The 22,442-nt window shown below is 44.8% G+C and overlaps 1 protein-coding gene across 6 annotated transcripts; it reads right to left on the bottom strand.

Moving 5' to 3' along the window:
* Positions 1 to 214: 214 nt before the first annotated feature.
* On the bottom strand, positions 215 to 20,643 carry MEST (mesoderm specific transcript). 6 transcript variants are annotated; one of them, XM_007982940.3, is made up of 13 exons: positions 14,663 to 14,925; positions 11,629 to 11,726; positions 11,375 to 11,551; positions 9,655 to 9,734; positions 8,796 to 8,873; positions 8,536 to 8,672; positions 8,325 to 8,383; positions 6,906 to 6,946; positions 5,972 to 6,042; positions 5,610 to 5,711; positions 3,769 to 3,845; positions 2,488 to 2,551; positions 215 to 1,556 (listed from the first exon to the last, which is right to left on the bottom strand). In XM_007982940.3, exons 1-13 carry the CDS (start codon positions 14,686 to 14,688, stop codon positions 1,439 to 1,441), a joined length of 1,128 nt encoding a protein of 375 aa, XP_007981131.1. In that variant the 5' UTR covers positions 14,689 to 14,925; the 3' UTR covers positions 215 to 1,438. The 6 variants fall into 6 exon arrangements, with proteins under 6 accessions (XP_007981131.1, XP_007981135.1, XP_007981133.1 ...); XM_007982944.3 differs by lacking the exons at positions 11,629 to 11,726; positions 14,663 to 14,925 and adding an exon at positions 20,534 to 20,643 and having other exon boundaries at positions 11,375 to 11,529; XM_007982942.3 differs by lacking the exon at positions 11,629 to 11,726 and having other exon boundaries at positions 11,375 to 11,529.
* Positions 20,644 to 22,442: the final 1,799 nt, after the last annotated feature.

Below are 22,442 nucleotides of genomic sequence, written 5' to 3'. Positions count from 1 at the left end.
TGGGTTGTTTTTTTTTTCTTTTTATTATACTTGGTCAGCTTTGGTACAATAGTGCAAATTCAGGTGATCTTGAAAATCAAATACTATCCTATACTCCAGCTGCTTAACTTCATTTTATTCTTTAATTTAATGTGTACCTGAAAGCTCCTGGCAATGCTGGAAAATTTTTATCCCAGAGGGGTGGGGGTGAGGGGGAGGGGAAGCCAGAGTCCACTTTTGTCACAATTCATTTTTATTAATAGAAAATAAACACTTATTCCAGTTTCAAAGTTGTTATACTTGAAGTTGCTAATTTTAAAAAATGAATTTTAAATAATCACTTAATCCTGCTTTGACTAAGACAATGAAATGTGGCTTAAAAAAAAAAGTGTTCAGCACCATTTGCTCATAGGTCTTTCAGAGTTTGTTCTTAAAGTTTCTGGAACTTTCCTGTCTGTAAAGTGTAGGAATTACTGAGCTACATTGGAAAGCCTCTCTGGGACAGGCAATGGGGAGTTAAGCAGTCATCATAAAGGAATCAGTGTACATTCAGCATGGTGACTTGGACTACACAACAATCCCTTCCCCTCTACAGTAGCTCAAGAGAAACATGCTTCTAAGCACTGAGGTATGAGGAGTCTCAGACTGTTATTTGCTGTTAGAATTGGTCTTCCCAGCTAATAACAGTAAATATCTGGCACAGATGCTATTGGTCCTTAATGTCCTGTGATTTTAGGAAGTAGTTTGGATTTAGTTCAATTTATTCAGAAATCAAACATGTTTAATTAGCTTCACTACTCTGGCAGAGTAAGGGTATGCTGGTTTAGTGTCTTTATAAAATATATGTAATGTATAGGTAAATCATAGTCTTAAATCAAATACCTAGAATACTATATTATTTAAACCAATATCTATTTTAACAAAATGTTTATAACTAAAAATAGCTGATGAAACTAAATCCAAAGGTATGGCAAAGAGGACTCAGCTCTGTGTTGCTTAAAGAACTTTTAAAAGGCATGTGCCCATAAAGTCATTCAAGGAGAGGGAAGAAGGCCCCCTTCGCCTCCTCCTTACTATAGAATTCCTGTTGGGGCTGGGCCAGAAATGAGCACTTCTAAATATTTCAGAGAAATCCAAAGTGTTAAAAAGTATTTTATGCAAAAGAACGTCTTTCTGTATCAGTGAATAGTAATGCTCATCAGAATTTCCTAATAACACAAAAACAAAGCCAAGATACATTTGATCAGATGTCAAAGTAATGGGAGGTGGACTATTATGTCAACTTTAGTCAGAGCTCCTGCTGGCTTCTTCCTATACACTGTTCACCAATTTGAGTAGTGGACTTTGTGAGAGAATAATGTTTGATGGCCAGGACCTCTCTTGGGCATTTCTTCCTAAGTGGAATACACAACAGATAAGGGAGTAGGGGAGATAATACAGGGAAGCTACTCTTTCCAGCTCAGAAGGAGTTGATGAAGCCCATATATGCATTCAAGAAGCCCATGGGATCCTCTAGCTGTGGATAGTGGCTAATGTGGTCATCCAGAATCGACACTGTGGACCGCGGCAGCGTTTTCCTAGTGGAAGAGAACAGCACGCAGGTGAACTTGAGGCTGGAGGAGGAGGGATGTAAGCCAGTGGGAAGCCCCAGTAAATGACCCTGTGGACACACTATACTGGAAGGAGCCACCAAAGAGCTTATTCACCTTCTACTCTGAAATTGTATCTTAGGCAGGTAAACTTGCCAATTCCATTTATACAAACTAGTTTTTAAATGTTCATAATCCAACAAACAACAACTTGAAAATATAACACTTTTGCAACAATTGTCAAAGCAAGATGATTTTCAGCTCCTTAGAGAAGGATGAAGCATCAAACAAGTGGATCACACAGCAACTCACTGCCCAAGCAGAGATAACCAAGGATCTTCCCTTAATCCCAGAAGATGAGATGGGGTATTTTATTTAAAATTATATGCAAGCTGTTTACTACTAGCTTGTATCCAGTAGGCCACAGGAAGGTATGGAACATTCTTATGTGACATAATCAATCAAGATTTCATACTCTGATACCTTCCAAGTAAGTACCCAGAGAGAATAGCAACCAATGAGAAGGCACTTTTCCACAATGAGCTCTTCTCAATCTCTCCTTGCCATCTGCTCAGCCTAAGTCAATGAAATGGCTTTACAATCGGACTAAAACAAACACTTTGTAGGATATATCCACTTTCAACCTTTGACTCACATGAGAGCTTTTTGTACACCAAGGAATATGTAGCAGTCATGACAGTGAAAACAGACTATGTATAAATCAAGAGAATGTATAACTGAATTTCTTGATATTACAATTATGTTAGAATAAGATTCCTCAACTCAATCCTTTTATTGTTTCCTGGATGAACAGCCAGTGAGGTTAGAGACAATGGCTAGACCCAGTAGCCCTCAACAGGTAATACCACTGTCAGGATGAGATACTAACAAAACATAGACCTCTCTCGGGGAGACTCACCTGTACAGCTCCAAAAACTCTGGATAAGGATTTACAGGATCCAATGGCCCATAGATAAAATGAACTAGGAAAGAGAAAAGGAATGAAATACTTAACAGCTCTCACATCTGTTTTACTCCCACCCTAAAATTAACTCCTCTCCAAAAAGAAATGTTTTCTTCTCCCTTTTTTTATTATAATAAGCAAGGTCTCTCTCTCTGTTGCTCAGGCTGGAGTGCAGTGGTGCAGTCATAGCTCACTGTAACCTCAAAACTCATTGGCCCAAGCGATCCTCCCGCCTCAGTGTCCTCAGTAGCTGAGACTTTATACAGGTGTGCACCACCACACTTGGCTAACTTTTAAATTTATCTGTAGAGAAAAATTTGCGCACTGTGTTGCCCAGAGTGGTGCCAAACTCCTGGGCCCAAGCAGTCCTCCCGCCTCAGCCTCCCAAAGAGCTAGGATTACAGACGTGAGCCTCCTCAGCCAGCCCACGAAAATATTTTCTATAAATAATTTTTTTGTGTGATAGAAAACCTAGCTTGTTTTATTAGGTAACCTCTAAAGAGCGGCTAGGAATGCACCAGTTCATTCATTGGATACATCTCCTCCTATAGACAACCACCTGGTCCGTCATCCAACTCTCCTGCACCCTAGACCAAATGGAGTATGCCCATCTTTCAACATTCTCTAAGTCCAGGATACTGTCATTCTTTAAGTCTCTCTTCAGTTATAACAGACCTTTGACATTTGAAATCAACTGATAATTTCCTGAGCACTAATCACTATGTGTGAAACACTGTAATTTTCGTTTTAAATCTGTAAGAATGAAAAGACAAATAAGTACAAACCACCTATAGCCTCTTAATTAGTAATCCAAACAGCCTTCTGTCCGAGCAATGCAGCATGTAATGTGGCAGTCACTGACAATGCACACCACAGAAATCAGTAATGCCAACTGCCTTTACTGTAATATCTCAGTTTTCTATATACTTCACTCTACACACAAACATCACTGTTCCAGATGTCATGAGTACAGTTGCCAGTAAAATAAAGGATACCCAGATACATTTGAATTTCAGATGAAAAATGATTTCTTTTTGGTTTAAGTAGGTCCTAAATATTGTACAACACATACTTAAATACTAAAAAAGCATTTGTTGTTTATCTGAAATTCAAATTTAACTGGGTATCTTAACATTTTTATTTGCTAAATCTGGTAACCCTAATTGTATAAAGAAGTTGCAATTATTTTAACCCTATAGTCCTTCAGCTTCCTATCAATAATATAAAAATACTCACTGGGGATAGTTACAGAGGCAAGAGCTCCCACCCAGCGCCTTCTGAACTTCTTCCGCTGATTGATGTACTGTAAGAGACTGTAGGACAGGTAAGTCAGCATGAGCAGAACAAGAAACCTTTACTGTTACAGGGATTCAAGGGCATGACAAGAGCCACAAGGAATACAAGATACAATTTCTTAATCCAGAAGCAGTTTAGCATTCCTGGAAATGTCCCACTTAATTTACCCATTTCTGTTAACCTCTAGAGTTAACCACCATGTAGCTCTAGTAGTGATTATGCCTACTATCAATATAAGAATTAGTGGTTTCGTGTATTTATTAAGCAGGGAATGACATCTAGGAAGGCTGATAGTTGGTTTGGATTTTATGTAACTAAAAAGCCCAGGTCTAAGGTTCCAATTTTGGCTTCACCACTACCTACCTCTCTGACTCAAATATATAACACAGATCTTTCAACTTGGTTTCCTCATTTGTTGGTTTGTTTGTTTTTTAAAAGACAAAGTCTCCCTATGTTACCCAGGCTGGAGTGCAGTGGTTATTCACAGGTGCAATTATAGCTCACTACAGCTATAACTCCTGGCCTCAAGAGATCCTCCCACCTCAGCCTCTCAAGTAGCTGGGAGTACAAACATGTGCCAAAGAACCTGGCTTAGCCTCCTCATTTTTAAAATAAGAGGACTGAAACACATGATCTTCTGTGTTGACATCTACTTCTTTTTTTTTTTTGAGACGGAGTCTCACTCTGTTGCCCAGGCTGAAATGCAGTGGCATGATCTCAGCTCACTGCAACCTGCGCTTCCTGGGCTCAAGCAATTCTTGTGCCTCAGTCTCCTGAGTAGCTGGAATTACAGACATGTGCCACCACACCTGGCTAATTTTTGTATTTTTAGTAGAGATGGGGTTTCATCATGTTGGCCAGGCTGTTCTCGAACTCCTGACCTCAGGTGATCCGACCACCTTGGCCTCCCAAAGTGCTCAAATTACAGGTGTGAACCACTGCACCCAGCCGACATCTACTTCAAAATTCTAAGTGTAGATGTTGATGAGCACAAGGCTTCATCTGACCACAGACAAAAGGGAGAGAATTCCTCCTTCTCCAGCATAAGACACTACTGCCACATTTTAGAACTCATGTATTCTACTCATTCTGCCTGGCAACTCCAGGACAGTTATTTTTGTGAACCCTCAAATATCTCATCTTAGAAACAGTATATACTTTTTGGAAAGGAAAATATAATTTTGAAAGTCAGTCTTAATTGTTCTTCAGTTTTTTAATACTAAAATGAAATGTTCAGGGATCCTATGGGGGTTAGGAGAGGGTGGGAGGATTGGCTGCCTCTAACACACAATTCCCAGCAAAGCCATCAGTAAAAACACTGGAAGCTACACTGACCCAGGTGGCTAGAAGACAGAGCCTTATCCCAAGTAGTTACAGCTATCACCACCTCTGGGTCCCCTATGAAAGCTGGTTTGGGTCTACCTTCTCATTTGAACCAAGGCATGGGAATTCTTTGTACAAGACAGAGGAGGATAAGTCTGCCCTCTCACTCCCTGTTGCTGCAGAAAGATAGGCGAAAGGTAGAGCCTTGTACCTTGAGGGAGGCACTAGGCTACTTTCACAACCATGATTCAATACTTTGAAGCATTTAATACTAACAAAGAGTCCAGTTTCACTCTATTTTCTATTTCTTTCTTCATATAGACCGTGACTTTTTGGTTTGCCCCATAGGTCATCAGCCTTCCTGTGATAGGGAATAAGCCAGCAAGGAACAGAACAAGCAATCCCCACTCTCCACAAAAACGCTTCTCTGGAAACCAAAGCAAAGGGTAATTTCTTACCTGTCAATGACTAAGTTCCCGTCATTGTTGCGGATCCCTGCCCACATGTCCCACAGCTCACTCTCAGAGGGCCGAGTATACGGCCCAAAGACTGGGGTGAGACTGAAAGAGTCCAAAACGCAGGAAGATAAGTGTGAGGAGAACTCAGAATGTTCAATATGGCTGGAACCTCAGAGGCCATGCAGTCCCGGCCATCAGTCCGACCCATAGGTGATTTATGAATTCCTTCTACTTCCCTGGCAAGCGGCCAACACCTTTGCTTTAAAATATCAAGCCCTAGGATTTGGCCCAGAATTGTAATGGCAGCAAGTTTTCACAACATTGTTCCTAGGCCACAGTCAATATTTGACAGTGACACTTACCCTCGCGAGAACACGAAGAAGTTCATCAGTCGTGTGAGGATGGGTGACAGCACACCTCCGTCTTTGAGTAGCTGGAGGGGAATAAGTGGAAGTAAAGCTCAAGAATCCAGAGGAAGACCTTCACCTGGGCAAAGGGTTTTATATTAGGAACTAAATCTTTTTTTTTTTTTTTTTTTTTTTCCTGAGACGGAGTCTCACTCTGTTGCCCAGGCTGGCATGCAGTGGCCTGATCTTGGCTCACTGCAAGCTCCGCCTCCCAGGTTCCTGCCATTCTCCTGCCTCAGCCTCCTGAGTAGCTGGGACTACAGGCACCCGCCACCATGCCCGGCTAATTTTTTGTATTTTTAGTAGAGATGGGGTTTCACCATGTTAGCCAGGATGGTCTCAATCTCCTGACCTCGTGATCCGCCCGCCTTGGCCTCCCAAAGTGCTGGGATTACAGGTATGAGCCACTGTGCCTGGCAGGAACTAAATCTTTAGCCAAATCTCCTGCTACTGAATGGTTTGGTACTTGGCATTTTGTTTTGCCTACCCACATTCTTCTCTCAAGGAAGATAAATCTATTTCTAATTCCATCTAAGATTACTTTGCTACAATTCACTAAATCCCTAAAACTTTAACTCTGATACATTCAAGTTTAGAGTAGAATCCTAATTTCTTCAAACATCAAGCTTGTGACACAGATCTTTCCATAGCTGTTATTTCTCCAAATATTTGTTGATCTCTTATTCTTAGGATGGGTTTTGGGTTTATGTAGGGGCCACTGCCTCTGCTTTAGTTGCCTACGAAGGGAAAAACTAACTTCATTAAGATAAATTCCCAAGGAAGAGTACTGAACTACTGCCGATCACAGGAGCTACGGCCCTTAAAGGTCCCAGCATTATCTACGTCAGTGCAAATCCTCAAACTAAAGTCTGTCAGTGAAGTAGCCAACCTTTTGGAGAAGGAGTGGACGGTGAGTCTCAGGAAAGATACCTGTAGGAGAAGAGACTTATCTTAGTCATTTACCTACAGCTTTAATTTTTTTTCTTTTTTTATAGAGACAGGGTCTCACTGGTCTCAAGCTCAAGCAATCCTCTTGCCTCAGTCTCCCAAAGTGCTGGGATTACAGGTGTAAGCCACCTCGCCCAGCCTACCTACATTAAGGTCAAAGGCAAGCCCATTATCAGAAACTACCCACCCTATTCACCATCACCTCTGCAGCCTTTACTACCAAAACAATTACAAATAAAAATTTAATACTGCCATCTAATTACATCTCCAGGAATTATATGTTTAACTGGTCACAATAAATCCCACTGGAATTACTTTTCCCATCTTAAAGATTGTGAAACGGGGAGAAAATATATGGTCATCTAAAATGCTGATAACCAGGCTGACTCCCCTTAGCATTTCCGCCATCACTCAGAACACAAGGGTTAATGATTTGGGCTGCAAAAATAAAACAAGAAGTTTTTAAATAAGTATAGGTCCTTTAAAAAACCTAGAGTTTTTCTTTTCCATTTCTCTTCAGAGTCAGTGGAAGAAAGCCATGAGCATAAGTGATAAAGGGAGAGACAGATTTCTCTCCCAGTCTGCTCTTAAGGCATTCAGGAGACATTTGGGTATTCATGGACTTGCAAGCTGGCTGCCCAGAAGGTCTAATCAGGGGTTCGGTATTTTCTAACTGAAACTTGGCAGTGCCAGTTAGGAGTTGGGGAGACTCATACAGTGAAGTCCTCACTTAACATCAGGATAGGTTCTTAGAAACTTCGGCTTTAAGCAAAATGAGGTACAGCAGGTCCTTGAATAACATCCTTTCTTTAAAACACTGATGAGAAAAAAAATTGGTTCCATTGTAACATTTTATTTAAAGTCACAGTTTCCAAGAACCCATTGATGACATTAAGTAAGGATTTTCTACACTAACATCATAGTAGGATTAGAAACACTTGTGGCTTTTTTCTGTACCTTCAATCCTATACTCTCATAAGCTATTGCAGTTGTCACAGATACGGCAGACAGCCTTTACCCTCCCCACTCCTGATACAGCTGTTCCTAGGTCCTCCACTAGATCCTGCTATCTAACGCATTGAAAAAGCACATATGACTATAATGCAGCTTTTTACTGACTGTGTAAGTAAAGTCACTATCCTTTGTAATGCTGTTTGTTTATTTAAAAACATTCTGAGAAAGGGTCCATAAATCCTGTCAGGCCACCAAAGGAGTTGATGGCACAGAAAAGGTAGAGATCTCATAGTTTTAATTATGTCTACTTGCAATATTATCAGATTACCATTTAGGTGCCGCTGTGGTATCTAACGATGGCCCTTCTAGACTACACCCACTTTCTACCTACCGCCAAGACATTTACCTCCATTTGACAGACAGAGACTCTTTATGGTAAGCCGACCAGATCGATTCTGCTTGTACCTAGAAGGGAGATGAGGAAACACACATGTAGCTGAGCAGACTTAAACCAGTGCACCTCTGAAGACAACTCCCAAGAGAGAAAAAGGATGCAAAGAGTCCAGAAACGATGTGCTCTCCTAGCATTATAAGCTGAAGTTTGAAGCTCCACTGACCTGTAGAGAAGCTCCTGAGCAACCGTATCTCCATAGTCATGAGAAAGAAGGTTGATCCTGCGGTTCTGGAGCCCCAGATGCCGCAAAAGTGCTTCCACGATGCTGGCCTGCTCAAATATGGAATAGTGATGTGGTCTCTGAGGAAAAGAAAGCCCACATACACAGGATGAAGTCGTGAGGACAGCTCTCTGCCAGCCGAACCCTCACAGTCTATGTCCGTCCTGACACCCCATCACCAGCCCCAGACAGGTGCCGCTTACCGGTTTGTCACTGAAGCCAAAGCCTAAGAAATCAAGGGCAATCACCCGATGAAACCTCAAGGTCAGACCTTCCCAAATCTACAAAAAAGAAAGGATGATTTGGGCTTTCTGCTCTTGCCCCTCCTTTTCACCAGACCTATAGTAGCACAGGAGCTTCAACCCTCTCTTGGCTTAACAGACTTCCATAAAGAGAAAACCCCATGAAACCACCACAGGTCCCACAGATGATCCTCTTGGAAAATGCTTTATTCCTGCTAATTAATCCCTGTTGAGGGAGGATAACTTGGCAGTGATTCCTTCCAGAGTGTCAAGGAGTTTATCATTCCCTTTCAGTATATAAGAAACAGTTCAACATTTAATATTTTTTAGAAGCAATTCAAATGTGCAAGAGCCTTCTAGTGCTGACAACAAATCCTTTTATTTTAATTTTCATTATTTTAATAAAAATTTTAAATTTTTATTAATTTTTATTTTAAAAAATTATTTTTTTAAATAAATAAAAGGTTATTTTAATTTTTATTTAAAAAAAAATTTTTTTTGAGACAGAGTCTCGCTCTGTCACCCAGGCTGAAGTGCAGTGGTGCGATCTCAGCTCACTGCAACCTCTGCCTCCCGGGTTCAAACGATTCTCCTGCCTCAGCCTCTCGAGTAGCTGAGATTACAGGCTTGTGCCACCATGCCTGGCTAATTTTTATATTTTTAGTAGAGATGGGGTTTCGCCATGTTGGCCTGGCTGGTCTCAAACTCCTGACCTCAGGTCATCTTCCCACCTCAGCCTCCCAAAGTGCTAGATTTGAGCCACTGCGCCCGGCCGAGGCTTTTTAAGACATAGTAGGACCTAGAAGTCTGACTTCATTACCTTGTACCAATCGTAGCTGGATGTTGGAAAACCGTGTAAAAGCACAACTATCTCTGGACTTCCAACCACACCCACAGAGTCTAGGAAGAAGGAAAGTACAGTCAATCAGGCCAAATTCCTATAAAAATAACCTCGAAGATGTTAAAATCTAAGTAATCTGATACAAAAGACAAGAAACTGTGACCAAATTGACATTAAAATGACACAATTCTTTTTAAAATGTAAGCTTACTGCGTTAGGTGAGAACAGGCCTTTTCTCCTTTTGATCTGTATATTAAAACACTGTAAAAATCATGCTATGTGAAAATACTTGAAGGCACCTGTTTACTCAACCTAGGTGTTTTTTTAAAAAGCATATCCCCATTTCTCCTTTTGTTTTGTAATATGCAAATTTTTTCATGGTGAAAAGTAAATTTTCACAGTTAAAAGCATATGATCCCAACACAAAAACTACAGATTATTTGTACTTTATCATGAATGGCCTCACAGAAATTCTCTAAGAGATAGCAACTATTCCCAAAGAACACCTTTAGCTTATACTGTTTGCTCAGCACTTTTCATTCAGCGGGAGACCCAATCTAACATCAAAAACATAATAAAACTATTACAAAATCCTGTCAACTACAAAAAGGGCTTAATCAACATAAACATGAACTTTTTAAATGCATATGACAATACGGAAGCATTCAGCATCATCTAAATTAGGTAAACATTTAGACAATATTAACCTTGCTAATAGTATTGGATTAAAACTGGTATATTCATATACTGCCAGTGACATGAAACTTTGGTAATAAGGTTTTCAAAAATAATTTAGAAGCAGTTAAAAATTGTATATACTTTAGCCTAAGAGTCTTTTTCTTGAGAATCTGTGCAAATAAAATCATTCCATTTATACAAGTAGTATAGTTTGAAAATGTAAGGAAAAAATAAACTGTACAGACATGAAGCTTTTCCTTCAACGTTAGTTTTTTAAAACAGTAAAACTGGAAATAACCCAACCCAACATAATGAAAATTGTATACTTACTTAATTGAATATAGCAAATGAGAGGAGGTCAGGAGCAATAATGAAAAACGGTTTATGACAAACATTTTTCGTTATTGCTCTTGACCCCCGCTCAAAATAAATCATTTCCAATCTGTTTCTCAGGTTCTTCACCTATAAAATGAGGTTAATGGCACCTATCTCCAAATGCTGTTATAAAGATTAAACAATGAAGGCTGAAAATATAACTCAGTGCCTGACATATGGTAATTACTTGATAAGTAGTGGTCATAATAATCATCATCGCTAGCAAATTAATTTATATAATGGTATTAAGATTTAAATCACAGTTACACTACAAATAATCTACAGAAAACGGTAAAATGAAATCAGGGATGGTGAGGAGAGAACCAATGGTGGTTATATCTATTAATATTTTATATATTACCTGACACTAAGGTTGCCCAATTAAAAAAATAATAATATCAGAATACATATCAAGCTACAAAGAAAACTTATACTAAAAGGTAAGGTCTGCAGGTTGGAATCTCAGTCCCAACCCCCATTCTCCCAGCAGTTTTCTGCGCTTCTCTGCAACCTCACTACACAGAAAGAGAGAGATACTCTCCTCCATCATTAAGGAGCAACAAGAGACCAGCAGACACACAATAAATACCTCAGCTGGGACTTACATGACCGATACACGCAGGTGTTCCAATAGTCCACTTCTTACCTTGGTAGAAGATACGCAGTCCCTTGTAAGTGAAAAACTTGCCTGAAGACTTCCATGAGTGAAGGGCAGGGGAGAGCTGAGGGGGTGGGATGTGCAGGTACGCAGCAAGCAGGGGCACGGCCAACAGCCCCACCTGGACCCACCACTCCCTCATCCTGTAGGAAAAGCAGAGGCCCACTGTAAGCAGTCAGGTAATGTTGTACACCCATCTACAAACCAAAACCTGGTAAGATGGCGTGGGAGACTGCTATTACCAGCAATGATTACGTTGCCCTTCACATAGGCACAAAGCTGACCAAGACTATAATCGAACCTCTGTCTGCCATAGCACTCGCCGTATTTGTTCATCATTCTAATTTTAAGGAAAAAAAATACATTATTTCAACATACAATCTGCTCCCCAACTTTAACCCCTTAGCCCCTACCCTTGTGGTCTTCCCAATACCTGCTGAAGAGGACTTTATATAAATAAAAGGGAGATGACTTAAATGCTGGACACTCTTTCGCTGACTTTTATCAAGGCTTCCCAGGAAAAAAATAACTTCTTATTTACTCCAAAAGCTCTACCATCTACCCACTAGCCCCCACGAGTAAAATGTTCAAAATATATATATGTGCTATATCTCATGTCTTAAAAGAGTGTGTGTGTAGTAACTTATCACATGTCCTCAAGCAGAGAGTTGCTCCTGATTTTTAATGCATGCTTATCAGCCCTCCTGCCTAAATGAAGCCCCATTTAGTACTCGTTTCTGGGTTTGGGCTGAGAAACTGCTCAGGGTAAACAGTCTGAAAGTAAGATAGCTGCGCTGGGTATTCCAACATAAGCAGCTTTGTTATGACCCTGAATATCTAATCTCTTGAGAGGTCAGGGCAATAGATTATATTTCTGCTTTTCTTAGCAGACTCTTGAAGTTTCCATTTAATTTCCTAAGACGCTCCCCCACCCCCCAGATAAGGCATAACTCATACCCAGCATGTGAGAATTGATTTTGTCTTTGGAAAAAGAGCACTGGTTGATACACCCAACTCTTCCATGCCCAGGACTTCAAAGGCACAAGTCAGTTTATCCACATTGACAAGGAGTGCCAAACAGGAATTATAAACAGTTCTGTTTCAAGTCTATGACTTCTGATGGTCAACAGATCAAGAATTGTCAGTAGAATGGAAGTTCTCTCAAAACAGCCAGAATGGAAATAATACCCTCCAAAACTAAAAATAGAGTTGTCATAGAGCTAAAATAAATTAATTGCTAAAGCCCTGGGGGAAATGGCTTTCTGTTTATACGCACATTCTTCCCTATTACCTGTAATCTACACGTTCACTAACTTCCTCAACTTACAAGATCCTTCCCCCCCCCCCCCCCCCCCCGCAAATCTCTGATAGTTTTAGAGATAGAGATAGCTAAACTCTAAAAACAAACCTGTGGTTTTACAGTGGTAAAATAACCATGTTTCTTGAAGAATCTCAGCTCCCCAGCCTATTTTTTAGGCATTATTAGGGCAGTCATTTCCTTTTTTCTCCAAAGTACCTGTCCATAAGACGGATAGAACCATTTGGTCCTACTTGTCAAGGTAATACTAGAAATGGTTCAAAAAAAGTGCCAGAACATGATAGTTATATCACAGTTTTCACCCCACAACAATAGCAGGCTATATCCCAAATACCTCCTTGAAAGGTCAGATGACAAAAAGCATTAAGTTTTGATGATCAGTTGCCCAGCGCTATCTGTCCTTTACTTCAATGCATACATTTTCATGTGCGGATTTCATTACTCCTTTCCCCCTGTGCTTCTCATCGCGCTCTCCACGGGGTTCCAGCAGCTGAATCTCTGCAGTGACTCAGCAGAGAGCCCCGGGAGGGGCGGCCAGAGCGGCAAATGGGGAGGCTTCCCCGCTGGTGCTTAAGGAAAATGGGGGTTAAAAATCGAGGCGATCGACTAACATACTCCACTCCTGGACACCCCCCTCCACACCCTCCTCCTCTTACTCCAAGAAGGCAAAGCGGCAACCTCTCAGGGAGCCGTTTCTTGTCTCATTACCTCAGTAAAAATGCCCCCATGACCTTTTTGGATTTTTAGAAGTGAAGCAGCCTAGCAGTCAGTAGGCGAAATGGGTTAAGCAAGCATTTTTTGGCCAAAATCCCAATTATTTGATGAGCCATGAGCAGAGAAAATAAGCAAACTCCAGTAACAAACTTTCCAGAAATTTCTGGGCCTTGATTTCTTCATCTGGTAAACAGAAAAAAACACTCCCGTAATAATACCACCCAATCTGCTGCCCACCTGATGGCGTCGCCGCAAAATCAATGAACCACTTTATAAACCCGCGAAACTAAGGCGAACAATCGCTGCGCAACATGACCGTTTGGTCACATCGCCGTTCTCACTCGCGCTTGTTACTGAAATCTGAAAAATACTTAAGGCAGCTGACGGGTACTGCGAGTTCTAGTCACTCTGCGGTGACTCCCGCCACCGTGGAACCTGGGTCTTGAAATCCTAAGGTGCACCGCGGCGATCTCGGCACTGCGATTATCTTGTTTTTGAAATTCTAACGTGCGCCACAGAGATACCGGGGTTCTAAAAACTCTAAATCGCACCAGGACGATGCTGGGGTCTATCCTTTAGGTCGCACCACGGCAATGGCGGGGTCTAAAAATCCTACATCGCACCAGGGCTCTTTGGGGGTCTAGAAATCCTAAAGCGCGCCACGGTAATGGCGGGGTCTAAAAATCCTACATCGCACCAGGGCTTTGCCGGGATCTATAAATCCTAAATCGCGCCACGGCAAAGGCGGAGTCTAAGAATCCTGAATCGCACCAGAGGGAAGCCAGAGTCCAAATATCCTAAATCAAATCAGGGCGATGCTGGGGTTTAGAAATCCTAAATCATGCTGCAACAATGACTGAGTATAAAAATCCTAAATCGCGCCAGGGTGATGCCAGGATCTAAAAATCCCAGTTCGTATCAGGGTGAGACCAGGGTCATTATGGATCCCAAGTCATATCAAGATAACGCTGGGGTCCCAAAATCCTAAATCTCACCAAGGCAATCCCGGGGTCTAGAAATCCTAACCCAAAGGGGTCCCGCGCTCTGAACATTCCATTGCGTGCAGGAGTGACACCCCCTCCTCAAGTAGGCAGAGCGGGCGCGGAATGCGTGCCGCCTGTCGGTAGAGTTTTCGCCCGAAGGCAGCCCAGGCTCGAGCACGGGCAAGCAGTCCGCCGCTCGCCCGCCCGCGCCCTAGTCCCAGGGCGGCCAGCCACACCCCCTCATTCCCGCCGCACACCCACCTGCGGAGGCGATCTCGGCGCACCATGGCCGCGTTATCCCATGCCGCCCGCCGCAGCGTTGCAGAGCACCGGGCGCCGCGGAGCCCGCAGCCGTGCAGGGCCAGCCGGCAGCAGGGGCGCAGCCCGCAGCCCACAGCAGCGCAGGGCGGCGCCGCGCCCGGCAGCTACAGCCACTCCGGCGTGCGCTGCGGCACTGCGCTTGCGAGGCGCAGCTGCCGCAGAGGAGGTGCCGTGGTGTGCTGGTTGCCGCGGCAGCGCGGAGCGAGTGGGCACCGACTTTTAGAGCCCACCCGCGCCCCGCCCCTAGCCCGCCCATCGCCGCAGAACCCCTACCGCCTGCTCCCCCGCTCACCGCAGAGCCCCTCCCAGCCACTCTGCCACTGCCACGGCCACAGAGATGGGGTGCCCCTCTAACAGTGGCTCCTTTAGGGAGCACCTTCAGGGGTGTCGAACCCCCTCCCCAAGACCCCGCTGCTTCCTCATGAACCCCCAACCCTGAGCCCGAGATTCTGCTGCAGAAACCCTCCCCTGATGAGTTAAGGCCACGGGCAAAAACAGCAGACCCCTGAGAGCCCCAACACTTTCCTTAGACCACCCACAAACCCCACAGGCCGCCCACAAGCCCCACAGGAGGATGGCCGCTCGACCTAAGGGGCAGCAGGGCTCGGGGGTGCCGGCCGTGGCGCTTGCTCCCGTCCCTCGTACTGAACCGTGAGAGGTGGCAAGCCACGAGGGCCCTACGCGCCCTAAGTCCCTGACTCCCGGTAACCACCAAGGGCACGAGCAAGCGGCTAGGGAGCAACAAGCTCTGCTGGACCCACCACCAAGCTAGTAAACAGATTCATGATGTGGCCACTATGGCCAAAGTTGCACAAAGTCCGGTTTCTGCCACTCCAGCCACCGCCGCCGAGCGGGGCAGGTTTCCTTTACAGCAGCGCGACGTGGTCGGCATGCCAGACTCCCGGCCACAGCAGCGCCCTCGCAGCCCCGCTCCCTGCATGAGCCAGTCCGCGCTGCACAGAACAGGGGGCACAATTAGGAGAGCAAAGCCCCCTTTATTTACGTAATATAGAATCACAGTGCAAGGGCTCAGTGGCACAAGAAAGAGGGAGGAATTTTTCTAATCCATAATCCTTTAAAAGGCATCCCTTACGCCTTTGAAAAGTGTAGAGTATCACGAAGTGTCTGTGTTCATTTTCTGACCATAAACTGAAATACTGGTGAACGCACGCGGGGCGCAAGCTGGTGAGCGGGGCGGCCGGCCGGCCGGTGCCCGCTGCATCCAGAGGGGGCGCTGCAGGCCTCCCTTCAGTCGCGCACGGCCCAGGCCCTCCGCAACTCTGCAACTCTGCACCCCGAAAGGTTCGGCGCTGGCCCGCAGGGCCTCCAACCCGTGACCGAGGGCGACCCACGAACACTGAGGAAACTACCGCCTATGAGCCTGTCATCAGAACCTGTGGCACAACACAGGTACACTTCTGCAAGGGTCTGGTTGCCCCCAGTAAACGCACTCATGAAACAAAAGCTGATTTAGCACCTACAGCGCGCTAAGAACCGGGGGTGCGAAATAAATGAGAAATAGCCCCGGCCCGAGAGCAAGACGCAGGCCATCTGGAGGGGCAGACAGACAAGAACTGCCACTTTTAAAAATTTTCCTTGTAATTTCCTAGTGATGTTTGTGGCAGTTGACCCACTCCTCCCTAACATGTAAGGCCCTCAGAGGCCGAGCCCAAGTATTATTCGCCTTTTGTATCCCCAGAGCCCGCCACGGAGCTGGCCCCTAATAAATCCTGCTTGAATAAGTACAAGAATTTGAGGGCGCACAGGGGAGGAAGTAATTAAGGGGAGGGGGGAAGGGTGGTCTTGAATGATGAATAGACATTTACAAGAGAGACAAAGAACATTCCAGCCGGAGGGGACGGCTGTCGCAAAGCACTGGAGGCTCAGGGCCGCGCGTTTGCGGAAAACGGGAAGTCCTTTGAGCCGGGGCACCAACAGGCAAAAAATTAGGCTAGCAAGAGAATTTCATCGTAGGGAATTAGGAATTTGTTCTAGAGAAAATGAGAAGCCACAGATGGATTTAAACTCTTTATGGCCTTAATTGGTTACTTAACAAAATTTAAATTAGTCTCTTTACAAGTCAAAGATTACCTATTTTAACTATCACTACCTTTTAAAGACTGAATTACTCTTCAAAATCTAAATCGGTACTTCCAACAAGGTAAAGGCTTTCCTATTTTAATAATAACAATAACAAAAGCCTTTGCGTTATATATTTTTCATACTTATTGTTAATGGAACCTTTGAGTCCTACAAACAATTCCACACTTTCATTCTCACCAGGCCAGAAACACCAGCACCCAAGATGAAGGCAATTTTCTGTTTATGGACTGAGTGCCCCACAAAGGATCTTATTCTGAAGGCCATGGAACATATCTACCCACATGGCTCAAGTGGACAGCCTGGAGGAGAAACAGTTTAAAGGCCCTAGGGGAAGCGGGGAGCACCAGGGAGAGCTCCCCAAGACAACAGGAATTCCAAGTCTGACACTCGGGAGAAATCCTCCCTTCAGACATTATTGATGTCTTGCCGAGTAATTAGGAAAAACGTCTTTGAAGGAGGGATTGAGGTTGAGATGGGCATGGAACCCAGATCTTAGGCAGAGAAAGCATATTCCTGTTTGGAAGAACCCTGAGTACATAAGTCAGCTCAAAGATACCAGCTTGGCCCAACCAGGAATTTGCTGTCGGAAGTCTGAGAGAGAAAATGCTGGCCATAATCCCCCAGGAGCCAAAGAGTTAACGAATCTTCTAAATGTGCCTGATTTACTTCCAGAAAGGAGCTTCCTCCACAGGGGAAGAATTTGACCCAAGGTATAAAACACTCAGAGCCCTGAGAAAACACACAGCCACACATAAATTCAAAGCCTGCTCTGGCTTGCTCGAAGTTGCACCCTTTCAGTTCCTCCAGGCTGATGCTATCCTGGGCCGTGCAGGGTATCTCATGCAGTAGTCTTCCCTCAGCCAGTGGCTTATCACACATTCTTGTCACATTCCAAGTCTAACACAGTTCCGCCTCACAGTAAGACCTCAGATTTGTGCAAAAATTCATGTAGAAAGCTCTGCATTTATTATCTCGCTGATTCACAACAGTGGTATGGGATCTGCAGGGACGGTACCACAGATTCAATAACCGTATTTTTCTAACCCGTTTGAGAACCATAATGTGACAAGTGCAGGATATTTATGGAGACAACAAGACACAATTGGGACTGCCACTTTCAAGAGCCATCATTGTAGATTCAAATCAACTAAAACACTTCATAATGGGAGAAACTTGGTTGAACAGAGGAGCACATGTTAACGAAGGGGTTTTGGTTGAAAAACTTACCGAATCAGTAGGACAGGACCCTAAAAAAGGCTACTGTGACTGTAGACTGAGGGGAAGTACCAAAAATAAGCTAATCCTACTCTATTCTGCTAGTTAGAATTCACAGAAAGCATTTTATTCTGTTCTACAGAGCAGATAGATATTGAAACACAGAGACGAATAGGAATGTGTTCAGAGAAGATCAACTAAATGAATTGCAAATTGAAGGTGTAACAGCTCTTGTATTTTAAGCTCCTACCATGAGCATGGATCTTCACCCAACATATCCCTGATCCTCACAGTAGCCTGGCTAGACAAGTATTTTCACTCACAGATTTCAGAGAAAGATACTGCAGCTCGGAACGTTGAGTGTTAGGATGTGAAGGGGCTGGGAATTGAACGCAGATGTGCCTGGCTCCAAAGCTGGCCTTCTTTCCACTACTCCACACTGCCTCCCTGTTTGAAATAGCTGGGCATATTTAGTTTGAAGAAAAGAAGCCTTGTGGAGTAAGTAGAAGAAGGAAATGTGTTAGCGGTCCTCAAATATTTGTGGAAGCAGCATTAGACATTTTATTCTGTATGGCTCCAATGAGTGCAAATTGTAGAGAAACAGATGTCGATTCAACATAAAGAATTTTCCAACAGTAGGGGCTGTCTAGAGGGATTGGGTGGCTCGGCCATTTGGGGATGGGACAAATTCCCTGTCCACTGGGGGCTGGGTAACCCTGTGGCAGGTATGCAAGCTCTGCATATAAGACTGAATGAATGATTTGCAAGGTCTTTTCCCATCTGATGTAAAGTAAGGCTCCACGATAAACTGGAACTTGGCCAAGGTGATCCTCTACTGAGGGGACAAATCCACAACTCAGTCTTCCCTAGTTATGTCCCTCAGCCCAGAACCCTTGGTATGACATGCTGCTTCATACTGAGGGCAAAACAAATTGAAGACATTATCATCAATAAAATCACATCAACCTCGCTCTCAACCAAATTAACCAATATGGCCGGGCACAGTGGCTCACACCTGTAATCCCAGCACTTTGAGAGGCTGAAGCAGGCGGATCACTTCAGATCAGGAGTTTGAGACCAGCCTGGCCAACATGGTGAAACCCCATCTCTACCAAAAATACAAAAATTAGCCATGTGTGGTGGTGTGTGCCTGTAGTCCCAGCTACTTGGGAGGCTGAGGCAGGAGAATGGCTTGAGCCCCGGAGGTGGAGGTTGCAGTGAGATGAGATGCCGCCACTGCACTCCAGCCTGGGCGACAAAGCGAGACTTCATCTCAAAAACAAAACAAAACAAAAACAAATTAACCAATATATCCCTGAAGCGACTGGTGTCTTCCTCTTCAGGCCCATTTTTGAGTAAAAGTCTTTGGCTGTAAAAAGCTCAAAAGATGAGTGGTAGACGAAGGAAGCAGTGGAACTGAATAATCTCTTACCCAAATAAGATGACCCTAAATGACAGATGGTTGTTTCTCCAGGTGACAGCGGGCACCCCTAAACTATCTTCACACACCCTCTGCATTACTCCACACATCCCATTATCCCACAGCTGGTACTGCTTCACCAGGTACTCCTACCCCACTATCCCGCACCTAGAGGACATTTTATCCACTCAAACAGATAAACAGGCTGAAGGATTCTAATTAAGTAATAGAATCGTGCATTTTTATAGCTCTTTACCCTTTCACAGATATTATCTCATTTGTCCCTCACCACAGTCCCCTAAGGAAAATAGCTACTTTCTTTCAGGCAGGCAATTTCCTAGCTGCCTGGGGAGGCAAGGGCTTCAGCACAAACACAGTCGGTCTTTCTCGCTTTTTTTTTTTTCTGTTACTACTTTCCCACTTTAGATTATGCCTCCAGCCAGAATTAGTCAACCAGGAGCAGGTGCTTCCGTTTTCCTCGATTGCTCTCCTCACCTCAACGGCTGTCCCCCTCCCCGAACCAGGCCTCCAGCCGCGCCACCACTGCCGCTCTCCGCCCTGGTGACCCCAGCGCCTGGATCTGCACCTGCAGCTCCGACCCCGAACAACCGCGCCCTCTACCACTCGGTCACACCCGTGTGCCTGCGACCTTCCCTACCTCCAAGGCTGGCTGTCCCCCAAGTGGGAAGGCGCAGCCTCCCAAGAAATCGCCCAGGAGGGCGGGTGGAGCCAGCTAATTAATGACTAAGCGGGGGTCAAGCCTCGGCGAGGGTTGTGCGACTTTTGTGTTCTCTACGACCCCGAGGTGCTGGGAGACGACGACGGACGCTCTCGCCCACGTGGTCCTCTTGTGGGCCGGCGGCGGCGCACCTAGTGCGGGGACCCACGCGCCCCGGGAGCCCTCTCCTCGCCAGCACAGCCTCACGCCTCCTGGGCCACGCGCACTTACCTGCCCCCCAGGACTGGTGTGGCCCACGCACACAAGCCACACCCACCAAGGAGCGCTAGTCCCACTCCTGAAGCGGGCTGCGAGGGTGCACGGGGAGATCACTCCTTCCCCGCCCGCCTCTTACCTGATTCAGGTAAGACCTGGGCTACAGGACTCCATGTTTGGGAGAACCCGTTGCGCATGCGCTTCCTGAGGCCAGAGGTTCTCGGCCTTCACCCTGTCCCCAGGGAGGACCCGACCACGAATACGCCGTGAATACGCGGCTCGGGGCTAGAGCGTCGCCAGGTCCGCGCACCAGCCCATCGCCCCCGAGCCCAGCATGTGCTGCCGCCTTCTCCCTGCCAGGCGTCAGCGCCACCTACTGCAAAGGGTATGAAATGGCAGGCCGTGCCTTCGACAATAGCCTACGGTGTTGGATAAAGAGAGTAAAATTGTATTAGGCCTATTACTTTTACATAATAAAAGTGAAGGCCAAAGAAGTGACATTTTGCTAGTTATTAACTACGTAGAGATCTTTAGCGAGCCTTCTGTATTTCAGCCATGCCCCTGATTTCGCAATTATCCTGAAGATGCACAAGTCTCCATCGCCAGCCCTCCTTCTACCCGGTGCTCTAGAGCCTTATATTTGCCTGCTTTCTGCTGTTCACATGGCGAACATAGACATCTCATACTCAACAAGAGCTAGGTGAAATTCACTACCCTTTCTCTACCTCCTCTTTCCCACACTACAAACTGACCCCTGTCCTAAGAACTGATGCTTCCTTCTCTAGTCTGTATCTTGGTTAATGCACTTCCATTCACCCCTGTCTCCCACACACTGTCACCAACCCCTGTGGAACAGTGGAATGAGGCCAAGGGGTCGGGCACCTTTGGATACAGATCTCAACAAGTTCCCTCCTCCCCATCCCTTTCATCTTACCTCCCGAGGGTCTCTTGAATTTGTCTTGCTCCCCTCCATTCCTGATGCCATTTGCTCTTGCTCGGGGCATTATTTCTCACCTGGACTACTGCCTCCTAATTGGCTTCCAAGTCTCCACCATCACACCTTTCTGGTCCATCATTCACACCCCTGCCAAAGTGATTTTTCCAAAATGCAAATCTGATCACATCTCACTTCTAAAACTCTTTACTGACACCCTATTGCTGGTGCTAAATCCAAGCTCTTTAGCTCCGCATCTCGTCCTTGCCTTGACTTCCTCTAGAATCTTCTATCTTACCACCCCCATCTTACCCACCCCCACCAAAACCTCATGATCTGACCAAACATTACTAATTATAGTTACTCCCAAAACACCATGTGGTTTCCTTTCTCCGTGCCTTTACACATGTCCTCCACGACCAGCTATGTCCTGTCCCACTTTGGCTACCTAAAAAATTCCTGTTCATTCTTCAAAAATCAACGTAATTTTCACATCCTCTTGCAAGCCTTCCATGAAACTTTCCTATGGAAATGATCTCTCCCTCCTCTGTGCCTTCTCTGTCCCTCAGTTGCCTTATCACATTGTTTTGTGATGATGTTTGCAGACCTGTCTTGCCTCTCCTACCACAGAGCTGAGCTTCTTGAGGACAAGGACAGCATTTTATTCATTTCTGTGTCCCTTTTGCCAACCCAATATTTTAATTTTCTTTTTATAGACAAGAGATCTCACCCTGTCTCCCACGTTAGAGAGCAGTGGTACGATCATAGCTTGCTGCAGCCTCAAACTCCTGAACTCAAGAAATCCTCCTGCTTCAGCCTCTCGAATAGCTGGTATTACAGGCATGCACCATCACGCCCAGCTCAACCCAACATTTTATAACAATGATGATAAGAATGAATAACAGCAAACATTTGTTAATCGCTTTGTGCCAGATGCTGTGCTGAATTTCTCATATGTACATTTTTAACTTCTGATGATTACCCTATGAAGAACTATTATTATCCTAATTTTACTAACGAGAAAACAGGCTTTGAAAGATGAAGGAGCTTGCCCATGGTCGCAGAGCTGATAAATTGTGGAATCAAGATTTAAATCCAGATCTATCTGCTCATG

Source organism: Chlorocebus sabaeus, chromosome 21, assembly GCF_047675955.1.
Source record: "Chlorocebus sabaeus isolate Y175 chromosome 21, mChlSab1.0.hap1, whole genome shotgun sequence".
NCBI lineage: Eukaryota > Metazoa > Chordata > Mammalia > Primates > Cercopithecidae > Chlorocebus > Chlorocebus sabaeus.
The sequence above is the reverse complement of the archived record's forward strand: the minus strand, read 5'-3'. Positions and strand labels throughout refer to the sequence as shown.

What these genes read in the sequence shown, in the direction of transcription:
- MEST (XM_007982940.3), bottom strand. Translation starts at nt 14,688, where the DNA reads ATGGTGCGCCGAGATCGCCTCCGCAG. An exon ending in CCAGCTACGATTGGTACAAG is followed by an intron (nt 8,874 to 9,654) that starts GTAATGAAGTCA and finishes TCTTTTTTGTAG; the next exon opens with ATTTGGGAAGGTCTGACCTT. An exon ending in TGCCTCTGTAACTATCCCCA is followed by an intron (nt 2,552 to 3,768) that starts GTGAGTATTTTT and finishes TCTCTTTCCTAG; the next exon opens with TTCATTTTATCTATGGGCCA.